The 15,256-nt window shown below is 35.8% G+C and overlaps 1 protein-coding gene across 1 annotated transcript in view; it reads left to right on the forward strand.

Moving 5' to 3' along the window:
- The window catches only part of HERC2 (HECT and RLD domain containing E3 ubiquitin protein ligase 2), a 110,697-nt gene that overhangs the window by 66,173 nt on the left and 29,268 nt on the right, over positions 1-15,256 (forward strand). The window contains exons 63-69 of the mRNA XM_088145006.1: positions 35-206; positions 866-1,010; positions 2,238-2,463; positions 4,373-4,544; positions 5,173-5,359; positions 11,839-11,979; positions 12,452-12,643. Of these exons, the coding sequence (XP_088001132.1) occupies positions 35-206; positions 866-1,010; positions 2,238-2,463; positions 4,373-4,544; positions 5,173-5,359; positions 11,839-11,979; positions 12,452-12,643 (1,235 nt within the window). The remainder of the gene's footprint in view (positions 1-34; positions 207-865; positions 1,011-2,237; positions 2,464-4,372; positions 4,545-5,172; positions 5,360-11,838; positions 11,980-12,451; positions 12,644-15,256) is intronic.

The following is a 15,256-nucleotide window of genomic DNA, read 5'->3' on the forward strand; positions in this document are numbered from 1 at the left end:
AGTTGCAGTCTTTAATGTAGATCTGTTTTACTAGGTCTAGTATTTTCCTGGGGAGATGGAGATTTTGGAAAACTGGGTCGAGGAGGAAGTGAAGGATGCAACATTCCTCAGAACATTGAACGGCTGAATGGACAGGGAGTTTGCCAGATTGAATGTGGAGCTCAGTTCTCTTTAGCTCTTACGAAGTCTGGGGTAGTGTGGACATGGTATGTCATGTGTAACATTTTAAAGTCAAATATATAACATTAAATGTGCAAATATTGTTGCTTTTCAAATTGGATTTCTTACCTAATTGTCTTAGACTGAACTAAATTGGTAGAAAAGGCAGAATAGAAATATGAAATATTTTATAACAAATGGTGCACACTATTTATGGGATTAATTAATTACCATCAAGAGTCCGAGATGTCAGCTTCTTCTGTGAATGTTTTCTGTGCAGCATTAAAGAGTGCCTAAATTTCACTGGCTTTATTAATGTCTAGCACTTTACTACTAGTTCTTTGCTTTGATACATATGACCGTGCATAAGATTAATTTGATTTATAAGCCCTTCATGAAAAATGTAAAATAAGATGAATCTGTTTTTTAAACTTGTTGCAAAATCTTTACCCTCATTTGAATGCCATCTCATTGCCTTCTCCTCAGTTGCCGAATCATTTGTACAAACAAAGCAATGAGTGGGGAAGGGAGGTTTGTGTAGAGTATGGCAAAACTATTACAAGATCTCAGCTTCACCTATTCCTTGTTTCCCTTCCACTCAAGTGCAGGCAGAAATCTTCATTTTTATCTCTAGCTTTTCATTTTTGTTTGTTCTAAATGCTTAATGATATCTAGGGGTTCTAAAATTACAATTTGCTGTCCTTAGGGGCAAAGGAGACTACTTCAGGCTAGGACATGGTACTGATGTTCATGTACGAAAACCCCAAGTAGTAGAAGGTCTGAGAGGAAAGAAGATAGTACATGTAGCTGTGGGTGCTCTTCATTGCTTAGCCGTCACAGACACTGGGCAGGTAAGGAAAAAATTCAATTTACTTTGAAGACTATTACTTGGCAATAAAGCCCCATTTAAAACATCATCAACAACAGAGTAACTTTCCTTATTGAGGAAATAATTAAGCTTTTGGCTATAAGTAAGTAAATACTGAAGCATGGAATATAGCAATAAATGGTATGATTAACCATTGCCAGTATTGACTACTTTTTCTTTTTTTTCCCCTCCTTATTAGGCATTACTCCCTTTTTCTAATAGTGTTATAGGATATTTTCTAAGATTTTAAAATGTTTTAATAGCTAAAACACATATGTCATAGACTTTTTGCTATGCAGTTCATTATATCACATTATAAAAGCTAAATAAATCCACATTTTGGAATTACATTTGTCAAGATATTTTTGCTTAAGCTATTAAAAACAATCAGTTTATTTTATTACAGTCTTAAATATTCCAAAACAAAGATATTTACTAATTAATCTTCTCTCCCTTAATTATAGAGATTCAAAATGCCATCAAACAAAACAGAAATCTAAAAACGTAATAAAACCTTTTAAAAAACTCAGTAAATTAAACAGCAACAATATAAACAGTACAGAAATATCACATTCTATTAAAAGGAGATGTTTACCTTTTTGAGGGGAGCAATCCAAGTCCTTGATAGGAAATACAGTTCTCCAGAAACTACCATAGCTGAAAAGAAGCTGTTGTTGAGATATGACTTACTACAAGCATTACTCTGTGTAGAAATGCTGGGTTAAGTAGGTTAATATTTTTCCTGGCATTATTATTCATACTTGCTTAATCTGCATTTTGAGCGTTTTTGACAGCCAGTAGTCTGTCTATATAGATTATTCCTATTCTGTAATTTGTTCTAATGTTGGGTAATAGAACATAAAACATTTTAGAATTATTTATATGCAATTGTCTCATTTTCATAAAGACTAAAAGTTATGGAAAACTTAAGCCTATCTATTGAATGAGATATTTCCCGTGATTTTTGTTTGCTATCCAACTAAAGTAATAAAAACTTTCAAAATGTTGATACCAAAGTCCTTAAACAATTGGTTTGTGAAGTTTGGTGAAGAGACTAAGATATCTCCTATGTACATACATAAGTGTGAAACAAGAATCTACATGCTAAACATTAAATGAATGACATATTAGTTTCTCCTTAATATTTTGAGAGTAGTGTATGTATACTACTGGAAAGGGTGATGTGCAGAATTATTTGATTTATTGACAGGTATATGCTTGGGGTGATAATGACCATGGACAGCAAGGCAATGGGACTACCACAGTCAACAGAAAGCCCACTCTGGTGCAGGGTTTAGAAGGCCAGAAAATAACCCGTGTTGCATGTGGATCTTCCCATAGTGTGGCTTGGACAACAATGGATGTTGCTACACCCTCCGTTCATGAGCCAGTTCTCTTTCAAACAGCAAGAGATCCTTTAGGCGCATCTTATTTAGGTACTATAAAGTTAACATTTCTTTCCTTTAAAAAGATTTATAAGTGGGGCAAGTAGTAGGATAGAGAAATTACAGCTGTGTTTTGGCTTAAGAAGGAAACATCATATTGTTCTTATCAGTATTGTGGGATGTTCCATTAAATGAATGGAATCATGATTCCATAACTCATGAATCAGTTGCCCTCTTACGATACAGTCCAAGTGCTTTCTCCTGTGTAAATGGAAACATAGGCAAAAGGTTATTTAATCCTCTGTATTCTCACTTGGGAAGCAGCAGCCTTATCAGATTTGTTTATGCAGCCCAGCTACTAATCACTGTGTAAAAGCCAAGATGCAGGAAAACAGAATTGATTGAAATGCAAGAGGAAAACTTAGAAAAAGAACTTTGTTGTACATATGTGTGAGAGAAATACAGATGTATCTTGAAAGTTTTAAATTATTAATTTAAAGTTTAGCTTATGTGATAGCCATTGCAATAGTCAGTATTTCTAACGCTGTACTCTTCTTTACTTAAAAATATGTCCTCTGTTAAAAATTAGTTGCTAGCTAGAGCCATACTGACTAGCTAGAATCAAGAAAGAGAAGAGCAGATTGTTTTGTATTGGCCTTGGTTTAAAAATGTATTTGATGCAAAGGCTACTTTGTTCAGGTTCTTTTTCCAAAAATGATTTGGAAATGTGTGAGACATCTTAACGAACAGTTTTATTTTGTAGGCAGCCTCATGTAGTATGTTTAACTGAAGACTAGACAGCCAAATGTGTGTGTTTGTGTGTGTGTATTAATTTAGATTCCTACATGGAGCAGTGAGGAAGACCTGAAATCTTAAATAGACCTTCTTGTTCCATGAATCTATAAATGGAATACATAAATGAAACCTCACACATGTTTAAAACAAATGCATAATGGATTAATTAATTTAATAGTCCAATATAAGATTGTTCCAGGCAAAATCTAAGTTGTAGCACTTACCATAAAGAATATATATGAGGGAGTGTTTATATCAGTGGGGTCAAGCACACAGGTACCAAAGAAGCGAAAAGCTACTAATAAGGAAAAGGGAACAAGTACTGCTGTAAATTAACATTTGATACAAACAGGTTATGAATAGAATTGTCCTAGGGATTTAATCTGTAAATGAGAAGTTGATAGAAAATGTTTTTTTCTTTTTTCAAGTTTTTTTAACTTGAATTTTAATTTTAATTTAATTTTATTTAAATTTAATTAAAATTAAAATTTAATTTAATTTTAAATTTAATAGATGTTTGAAAGCACAACCAAGAAAAAGAGCAGAAAAAGAAATAAAAAAGCAAAAAGAAGTAGAGATTTACAAGCTGTATAAAATTGAATAATTTTTTTTTTAAATAAGTTAATACTGCATATAAAAATAATCTTATATAAATTTGGCACTTCAAAATCATTAATAAAAGCAGATCAATAATTAACAAAAACAGCCAGTACAATAAGAATCATCAGTCAGGATGAATCTAAGAGGACAAGCAAGATTTAATATTTTAAAGCCCTGTAATAAGAGAAACCCAAACTTTGAATTCAGCACAAGTCCATAGCAGAAATGTAATCCATAAATGGTTTTCAAATTAACCTAATTTTTGTATTGGACTTGTTTTTCAAATACAAAGTTATTTTTGATGTTGATGCATACTTCCACAACTCAGTCTGCCATTCTTCTAGATAAATAATTATATGTGATTCCAGTAAGAGGCATAAAACATTCTGCCAGCTGTTATAATATAGAAAGTCAACTCCATATACTTTGTAAGGATATAAAATCTGATGATATTTAGCAGAAAAACAATTGACAGGAAGGAGAATTCAGCCTTTAAGATTTGTTTCATTCTGTAATAAATCATCTTCCAGAATTGTTGAGCTTGAAGATCTTTTGTATTCTGCAGGTGTTCCATCAGATGCTGATTCTTCTGCTTCTAGTAATAAAATCAATGGTATAAACAGCTCTAAATCTAACCGACCTTCACTTGCTAAGATCCTTTTGTCATTAGATGGAAATCTTGCCAAGCAGCAGTCATTATCTCATATACTGACAGCATTACAGATCATGTATGCTAGGTAAGCATATATATAAAAATATATATTTAAATGCATTTACAAATTATCAAATTGCTCAGGGATGTTAGCTTTGATTGTCTAACTACATGTAGAAAGTTCTGAAGCAAAACTTATTTAATAACAAATTACATATTTTGAGGTTTATTAGGAAGTCTTTTTCCTATACCTTTTTCTGTGTTTGTGTAAAAATAGCCTGCCTTTGCTGCTTCTGTGGATTGCAGAATTGTGTATATAGTTCCTGTTGTCTGACTTTTGGGTCTGATGTTTCGAAAATCATAACTGAGCTTGTGCTGTTGAAAGTGTTGATGAATCATTTAAGGTTTGAGCTCGAAAATATTTTCAAAACTCTGCTCTGCTGTGTTTCAAATAATAAAATTTTGGAAAAGAAATGATAGGCTAAATTCTTATGTATTGAACTTTTCTATTGGAAATGTGTGGAATGAGAACCTTCTTTGTGTGCGTGTGTATGTATTTTGCTGTTAAATTGTCATGATTCCAAACTACTACATCAAATGTAATAAAAAAAAAGAATAATAGGTAAAATAGTAAAGTTAGCATCTCTTCTGCCATATAAGACACCTGCACAATGCAATGGAGGAATCTGTTGAATATTTTTCTTTTGATTTAGAGATGCAGTGGTTGGAGCACTGATGCCTGCAAGTATGATTGCACCAGTGGAGTGTTTGTCCTCATCTCCTGCACCCCCTCCAGACCTTGCTTCCATAGGCAGTGCTCCTAGTATGGATGAAAGCATGATCGGAATTGATGCAGAGGAGAGACAGAGCCCAACACCTTGGCAAGACAGGAGGGCAGAGGTAATCTTTTCCCAGATAAAAGTATGGGAAAGACACTACTGAAAGTAATGTGGTGTCATTGCAATCCAGCCTGTAAGTTTTAAAAACAGTTGTGTAGGATAAATTTACTAAAATAATCAATTCCCAACCATTTAAGAAATATACATTTTAAAATTTCCTAGTTATGTTTTTAGTTTAAATATCTAGGAGAGAAAGGTTCAAAAATTGAATCTGATTTGAAAAGGCCAGTAAAATAAGTAACAGGGCTTATGATGAAGAGATAATAGGAGGAGATTTTAATGAAATATTGGATCCTGAGCTTGTTATAAATACATCAGTAGGGGAAAAACAATCATTAGTGAGGGAAACAATTAAGGTCTATATGGAAGAATTGAATTTAATAGACCCTTGGTGTTTGAGGTACCCAACTAAAAGAGAATATACATTTTATTCAAGTGTGCACCAACATTTTTTTAGGCTTGATTATTTTTTAATATCATCTACTCTATATTATCAGATTCAAGAAAATAATATTGATGTTTGTTCTGTATCAGACCATAGTGCAATTATTTTGAATTGTATGTTTCAGAAACCAGTCAAGGTAATCGAGAAATTGGTATTTCAGTGTCTCCTTGTTGAATGATAAAGAATTTGTAGAACAAATGTGGGTAGAGATTTTGTAATAATACTTTGATTTGAATTCAGAAAATCAGGTACTTGAATTTTTGAATGGGAAGCATATAAACCTTATATCCAAGGTCCAGTTATTGCTTATGCATCATATAAAAATAAGATTAAAAATAAAAGGGAAAACAATTTGAAAGATGAATTGAAACATTTATGGGCACAGATGGTTAGATGCCCATCTACTGAAATACAGAACAAGAAATATGAATTAAATACTATAATATCACAGCAAACAGAATTCATGTTAACATGTTTACGACAGAAATATTGGGAAAAAGCAATCCAGTAAAATTTTGGCTAACCGCTTAAAACAAAAGAAAGATAGGGCAATTATTCTAATTATTAGGAGTGAAAGAGATGAAATATATAAAACTTCAAAGGAAATAAATTGTCAATTTTTAAAATTCTGTTCAGAATCATATAGCAAACCAGAGAATATATCGAATGAGGTTATAGAGGCCTTTCTAAATAATACAAACCTATCACACTTAGATGATGCACAAAAACAACTTTTGTTGCTCCATTGTCTGAGGTTGAGATTAAACAAATAATTTTTAAAAAGGCAAGTGGTAAAACACCAGAATTGGATGGATTTCCTATAGAGTGGTATAAAGCATTTACAGATCTTTTGGTGCCAAAACTCTGTCAATTGCATCATGAGAAAATTGATAAGGGAATATTATCAGAGGCATTTAATCAGGCTTATATTGCAATTATACCAAAACCAGGTAAAGATCATACTCATTGTGCTAATTATTGTCCAGTTCCACTGATTAATGTCGATACAAAGATCTTAACAGCAGTGCTAGCAAATAGACTACAGCAAGTGCTACCATTCGTTATTAAGAATGATCAAGCAGGGTTTATAAAAACTAGGCAAACAGTAGACAACATTAGGTTAGTTGTAGATTTAATAGACATGAATAAAAATAAAGACCAATTTGTAATTTTATCATTAGATGCTGAAAAAGCTTTTGACAAAATATATAAACAGTCCATGTTTGCTGTACTAAACAGATTTGGATTTCCTTGGAAATGTATAAAATGGATTAAGATACTATATGAGGCACCCACATCTAAAGTAATGGTTAATGTTATTTTTTTCTGCTACGTTCCCATTATTTAGAGGAACTAGACAAGAGTGTTTCACCCTTGCTTTTTAATGTTTGTGTGGAACCCTTGGCTTATGCTGTTAGACAACATAGGGAAATTTACAGAGTAGTACATAATTCAGTTGAACACAAATTGGTTTTATTTGCAGATGATATCCTTCTGTTTATTTCTAAACCTCATACTACTATTCCAGTGTTGATGCAAATGATAGATGCCTTTAGTAAAATAGCAAGATATTCTATTAACCAGTCCAAATTGGAATTGATGCCAGTAGGTGAAAATTTGGTTACCCATCCATTTAAGGAATATCAATTCTGTATTTGTACTGAATCCATTAAATATTTAGGTATGTGTATATCAAAAGATATAACTCAGTTAATAACACATAAATAAAATATATAAAGAAGTTTCTTCAGATATGGATAGATGAGAGTCATTAAAACTCACTCTTTGGGGAAAGGTGAATGCTTTCAAAATGAATATTATTCTCAGGTTAATTTATATTCTGAAAGGAATTCCAGTTCAAATATCTGGAAAATATTTTCAGAAAATACATTCTTTGTTTAGAAATTTTTTATGGGATTCTTCGATTCCGAGAATATCTTTACAGAAAATGCAATTTACCAATGAATGAGGGAGGATTCGGTTTTCTGAATCTTATATCATCAGGCTTACCTATTGTCAAGTATTAAATACTGGAAGCCAACAGTTGGTGTTAATTTTCCGATTTCGGCAACATTGGAATATAGATATATAGCACCTTTGGTTGGACGGACGGTATTAGGATCTAAATGCAATAGAACTCTAATATCTCTGGAAATGATTATGTCAGTTAGAAAGCTATGGAATGGAATGTCTAATAAAAAAAGATTTGATCCTTTTTCCCATGCTAAATGACTTTATGGGGGAACCCAACATTAAAAATTGGGAAAAAGATGGTGATATGGAAAAATTGGATGGAAGCAGGGATATTGACTTTGGAATTGATCGATGACGAAGATGAATTTTTAACGTATGCACTGTTAGGAGATAAATATCATCTAGCAAATATAACCCAATGGTAATATTTACAGCTGCAACATTTGTTAACAACATTGTTTGGACCAGCAGAATTTTCAGCTTCTGAGATACCTGAGATACTAGAACAATTTGTTAAATCCTTTTAAACTAAAAAACCTAGTTTTAGCTTTTATAGATATTTGCTATCAATAAATCACTTTGACATGCAGATGTTAAGAGATGAGTGGAATAAAGAATTAGAGCTGTTTATATTACCTAAACAATTGTCTTCTAGCAAGAGTGTCAGGGGACCTTAAACTACAACTTATAAAAAAAAAATAGAGTTTTTTTTAATCAATCACCAGCAATCATCACCGGCAATCATCACCCAGATAAGCAGAGGTTACCACCAGGCACACAATCAAGCAGCAAACTTGTGCTAATCAAAGAACTACCAGAAGAGCAAAACAAAACCCCCACCCTTACCAGCACTGGCAAAGCAGGCCACAGCACATAAATAGAGAGCAAACCCCATCCCATTTTAGCACTGAAGATGTTACCTAGCTGGGTAATGAAACGTTTGCAAGAAAAGAACCAAGCTCAGAGAACCCCAAGGACTCCACAGTTCAACCCTGAGCTACACATATTCACCTCTATTAAAAATAGAATTTATTGGACTCCATTACGTTTGAATAGAAACGGACTGTCTAATAAAGCATTTTGTTGGAGATGTAACAAGGGTAATGCTTCTTTAAAACACATGTTTTTACAATGTCCTGTACTTACTAAGTTTTGGGAGAAAGTAGTGGATCATATAAACATGACTGTGTGACAAAGGCAAAAATTTTCAGAGGATAATATTCTGTTGAATTACATACCTAGTACAGTGGTACCTCGGGATACGAACTTAATCCGTTCCGTGACTCTGGGCGTATCCCGAGTTGGTCGTAACCCGAAGGAAATTTCCCCATAGGGTTCAATGTAAATACGGTTAATCCGTTCTGCCCTCCGCCCGAATTTGGTCGCACCCCGAAGCAAATTTTCCCATAAGGTTCAATGTAATTACCGTTAATCCGTTCTGGCATCCGCGGACCACACGTCAGGGGCGGGAAAACGGCCGGGCGTGGTGCGGCGGGAAAACGGCCGCGGACCACATGTCAGGGGCGGAAAAATTACATACCTAGTACAGTGGACCACGTGTCAGGGGCGGAAAAATGGCTGCGGACCATGTGTCAGGGCGGAAAAATGACCGTACCCCGAGGTGGAGTTCGCACATCGAGGTAAATTTTTGCGGCCGGAGCTGTTCATAACCTGAAAAGTTCATTAGTAGAGGCGTTCGTATCCCGAGGTACCACTGTATATGGAATTTGACAACTGGACAGTGTAAATGGATTCTCCATGCCCTTACTATGGCCAAAAGACTGATGTTACAACACTGGAAAGATATATATATGTCCCATTCACTCAATGGATTGAAGACCTCATTACACTTGTCACCTACGAGCAGATTGCCTATAGACGTAGACTTTGTATGGACAAGTATAATGAAATATGGAACTCATTTATACAAAATACAGTAGGTTAGGAAAAAGGACGATAGTTATATAATTGTATTAGAAATAAATACGTATACAGGTAAAACTTGAAAAATTAGAATATCGTGCAAATGTTCATTTATGTCAGTAAGGCAACTCAAAAGGTGAAACCAAGATATGAGATAGACGCATTACATGCAAAGCGAGGTATGTCAAGCCTTACTTTGGTATAATTGTGATGGTTATGGCGTACAGCTTATGAAAACCTCAAATTCACAATCTCAGAAAATTAGAATAGTGTGAAAAGGTTCAATATTCTAGGCTCAAAGTGTCCCACTCTAATCAGCTAATGAATCCGTAACACCTGCAAAGGGTTCCTGAGCCTTTAAATGGTCTCTCAGGCTGGTTCAGTAGGAACCACATGGGAAAGACTGCTGACCTGACAGTTGTGCAGAAAACCATCATTGACACCCTCCATAAGGAGGGAAAGCCCCAAAAGGTAATTGCAAAAGAAGTTGGATGTCCCCAAAGTGCTGTATCAAAGCACATCAATAGAAGGTTATGTGGAAGGGAAAAGTGTGGTAGAAAAAGGTGCACAAGCAGCAGGGATGACCGCAGCCTGGAGAGGATTGTCAGGAAAAGGCCATTCAAAAGTGTTGGGGACTTTCACAAGGAGTGGACTGAGGCTGGAGTTAGTGCATCAAGAGCCACCACACACAGACGGATCCTGGACATGGGCTTCAAATGTCGTATTCCTCTTGTCAAGCCGCTCCTGAACAACAAACAACGTCAGAAGTGTCTTACCTGGGCTACAGAAAAAAAGAACTGGTCTGTTGCCCAGTGGTCCAAAGTCCTCTTTTCTGATGAGAGCAACTTTTGCATCTCATTTGGGAACCAAGGACCCAGAGTCTGGAGGAAGAATGGAGAGGCGCACAATGCACGATGCTTGAAGTCCAGTGTGAAGTTTCCACAGTCTGTGTTGATTTGGGGAGCCATGTCATCTGCTGGTGTTGGTCCACTGTGCTTCATGAAGTCCAGGGTCAACGCAGCCGTCTACCAGGAGATTTTGGAGCACTTCATGCTTCCTTCCGCAGACGAGCTTTATGGGGATGCTGACTTCATTTTCCAGCAGGACTTAGCACCTGCCCACACTGCCAAAAGTACCAAAACCTGGTTCAATGACCATGGGATTACTGTGCTTGACTGGCCAGCAAACTCGCCTGACCTGAACCCCATAGAGAATCTGTGGGGCATTGCCAAGAGAAAGATGAGGGACATGAGACCGAACAATGCAGCGGAGCTGAAGGCCGCTATTGAAGCATCCTGGTCTTCCATAACACCTCAGCAGTGGCACAGGCTGATAGCATCCATGCCACGCCGCATTGCGGCAGTCATTGCTGCAAAAGGAGCCCAAACCAAGTACTGAGTACATATGCATGCTTATACTTTGCAGAGGTCCAATATTGTTCTATTTCCAATCCTTGTGTTATTGATGTCATGTAATATTCTAATTTTCTGAGATTGTGAATTTGGGGTTTTCATAAGCTGTACGCCATAATCATCACAATTATACCAAAGTAAGGCTTGACATATCTCGCTTTGCATGTAATGCGTCTATCTCATATATTGGTTTCACCTTTTGAGTTGCCTTACTGACATAAGTGAACATAAATAAATAAAATAAAATTCTAATTTTTCGAGTTTCACCTGTATACTCACATACTATTTGTATTAGATAACTATATATACAATTATAACTTTATTGTTGTAATGACATATACTTTATATTTTCTTTTTTATTATTTTTCTGTTGTATTTTTTCTACTTATTTTTAAGCACTTGTGATGTAATTGGGGGTGTTTTTTTTTTGGATAATGTATGTATCTTTGTGTTTTGTTCCTTTTTCTTTTTCTCATTTTTGTTATTATTATAAAATAAGGGGATAATATTAAAAAAAATAAGTAAGGCAATTAAACGTGCTCTGGTTGGTGGCTGGTCACTGTAGTTATGTTTCGTTTTGTTTTTGGGGGCCCAGAAAAGAAGCTCTAGGTAATCATTAAGTACTAATGCAAGACCTTAATTTCTCAGTTGGGGATTTTCAAAGTCCCACTCTATCTGCCTTACTAAGCTCTCTTTTATTAGTCTCATGCTGTTCTGCTTATCTAGGTGGCTTCTGCGGAAGATGCCTTGACTCCCTCTGCTGTGACGCCCTCTGCTGCAGCAGCCTCATCTCGTCCTTTCATTCCTGTCACAGATGACCCTGGAGCAGCCAGTATAATAGCAGAGACAATGACCAAAACCAAAGAAGTAAGGTCCTCATTTGTACTGATTACACACTTAACTAGATTTTCTTCAAAAAATGATAGATGAGGATGGAGAGATTGGTGGTGAGTATCTAATAAGATGTGTCATATGCACACTGGGCTGCAAGATGGCCAGATATGGAAGATTCTGTTCTTCTGTAATTATAACAAAAAGTAGTTACATTTAACTTAAAGTGAATTAATAAAATTTTGTAGAGCTGTCAAGTAATAAATTGCTTTTGGGGTCTTTCAGTAATAAAAATACAGCTTCAGATAAAGTATTTCCTATTAAAAATTTGGCTTCTATAGAAAATTCCTGTGTATTTTGAAGTGCTAAAAGTTTGGTAGTTAAATAGGAAATAAGCCTCTAAACTATATAATCCAAAGGTGTAAATATAACACTTTATTGGGTAATTTGATTTCTGTCTTTTCATATCATTATGGTACACCACCTTGTCTTCCATTTTATCCTGAAGGATGTGGAAAACCAAAGTAAGGTCTCTGGGCCAGAGCCTCAGTACCTGGATGAATTCACCAGTCTCTTGGTACCAGATGATACCCGAGTCATGGTTGACCTATTGAAGTTGGCTGTATCAGGACGTGCTGGAGAGAAGGGGAAAGACGTTCTTTCCGCTGTGCTGTCTGGCATGGGTACTGCTTATCCTCAGGTAAGTTAAATTGTTGCGGCATTATTTATTCTGTACCAGTTGCTATATTAGTTGCTCTGAAATGTGCTGAATTGATTACTCAGTGCCTCTAATGTCTAATTATTAAATCCCTCTTGAAAATTTGAGGATTGATGAACCAAAGTAAAAGGAGTAGAGAAATAGAAAGGGAAAAGAAAAAATAAGAATAGGCCAGCCCAGGTGGAGAACAGAGAATGGTTGGATCTGTAATATATCCAAGGGATAGGCAATCAGTGCCTTCAAAATGGTTTGAATTGCAATCACTGTAATTCCTGGGTATTGTTTATGCTCGAAGGCATCAGGCTGATCTGTTCCCATTCATCTTGGTGATTAATCAAATACTATTAAGCTTTTCACCCCTTTTAGATTATAAAAGATATGGTCCTCTCAAAGTACCTGATAGATCCAAATAGTTTTCTGAATAATATCTGTTGGTGATATTATTAAATGTTCCTGGCTGATCCCTGGAATATGGAAATGATCCAGATGATAAACACTGTTGCTTGTTTGTACTGTTGCTTGTTTGGCACTGTAGCCAAATTGTCCCCTGCTCCCCTGAAAGTGATGAAGCGGAAAGAACAACAACTTCAGCACAAATTAAACAAATCTCAGGATGAATCAAATCGGTCACAGGTGAAGGCTATTTGGAGTTGTATTCTTTTGGTGGAAGCAGCAAAGAACTGTTCTCTGTCTTTGCTCAGAACAGACTGGTATTGCTTTTCCATACTGTGTGTGGCATCTCATCCCCCTTCTCCTTGATGCTGGAGAGAGGAACCCCAGCAGCTTGGTGGCAAGCTGTGAAGAGTTTGCAGTATTCTTTACTGATAAAGTCACTTGTATCTGCTTCAGGTTAGACTCCAGTGTTAGACAGAGAATTATGCTGAAACTTCAGACCTCTTGTTTTCAATTCTTTCCAGTTTGTGAAACTCTAGAAACAGGATCTCTGGAAAGGTGAAGATTACCACCAGAGCAGTTTACTTGTTCCTTCCTTTGAGGCTGACCACAAATAACTGATGTTATAATTAAGGGAAGTAGTTAATGCTACCTTGAAAGCATCTCTACCTGCTTAAAGAAAGCAAAGATAAGATCATTATGTCAGAAAATTTTGAATTGGGTAACTGTCAACCAGTTTCAAGCTTACCATTTGTGGCTAGAGTAATAGACTGTACAGCAGCTTGGTGGCAAGCTGTGAAGAGTTTGCAGTATTCTTTATTGATAAAGTCACTTGTATCTGCTTCAAGTTAGACTCCATTGTTGGGCAGAGAATTGCACATAATGGCTCTGCAACTCTAATATCCTTGAGAATTCTGATCATCTTGATCCATTTCAGTTGGGCTTTCAACCAGGATATGAAATTGAGATTGCTTTAGTTTCTTTGTTATGGATGATCTACACCAGTAACTAGATAAGAGGAATGCAGAACTATTTATTTTCTTGGACTTCTCAGTGACTTTTGATACCATCAATCATGATATCCTTGTTGATCTCCTAGCAGAGTTGGGTCTTGGCGGCATTGTTTTATATGGTTGATCTTTTCTGTTGGGTTTTGTCTGGAAGATTATAGTGGGGAACTGTTGTTCAACATCAAGGCTATTCCTGACATGTTTGCTCAAAACCTTTTCCTTTAGAGGGTAGAGAAAGACACAAGGGAATCCACTATTCTGGGTTTGATCCTAATCAATAGGAAATACTATAGTATTGTATTTTTTACTATTAAGGAAACTAAAACTGGATGCAAACACATGCCCTGGACCAAGACAGCATATTATATATAAGTTTAAAGCAATGATAAGTGGGATTCCATGGCAGCAGCTGAGGTGCAATGTAAGACTAACAAGGGCTTCTTCAGTTGTGTTCACAATAAAATAAAGAGAAAAGAGCCGTATACCAGCTGCTCAGTGGAATGCAAATTGATAACAAAGCAGAGCTGTTCAACTTCTATCTATGCTTTGGAAATATTTGGAAAAACTATTTGGTGTAGGTTCAGAGAATAATGGTATGGATAATCAGTGGCCTGAAAGCTAAGTCTTACAAGGAGAGATTGAGAGAACATGACATTTTAGTCTTGAGAAAGATGACTGAAGAGGAGTATGATAGTACTTCTCCAATACCTGAAGAGTGTCACACAGAAAAAAGTCCTGACCTGATCTTGATTATTCTAGATTACAGGCCATGGTATAATGGGGTTAATTTTGAGGAAGTAAGGTTCTGGTTTAATGTTAGGAAAAACCTTCTGGTGATAAGTAGAACCAATTGCCTAATGAAATGATAGGCTGCACATCACTGGATGTGTTCATGCAGAAGCTGGATGGTTTGGGGCAAATTCTTTAAATTGGATTCTTGCACTGAATACAGGGATGAACTCAATGTTTTAAATATCTATTGTTATCTACTATGCTGTTTAGTATTTATATGAAAAGGCTGAGAAGTTATCGGGCTTTGGAGTGAAGGACCATTATTCATCTGATAAAATCAAGCTTCATTGTTCCTTACCATCTTTCTCCAAGGAAGCAGTAGATTTGCATGACTGGTGCTTACATTCAGTGGGGGTGAACAAGCTGAAATTAAAATCAGACAATCTGGAAGTGTTCTTAA

This window comes from Python bivittatus, unplaced genomic scaffold, assembly GCF_059951505.1.
Source record: "Python bivittatus isolate LINGU-HERP-01145 unplaced genomic scaffold, Pbiv_v1 ctg000350_np1212, whole genome shotgun sequence".
In the NCBI taxonomy this organism is placed as follows: domain Eukaryota; kingdom Metazoa; phylum Chordata; class Lepidosauria; order Squamata; family Pythonidae; genus Python; species Python bivittatus.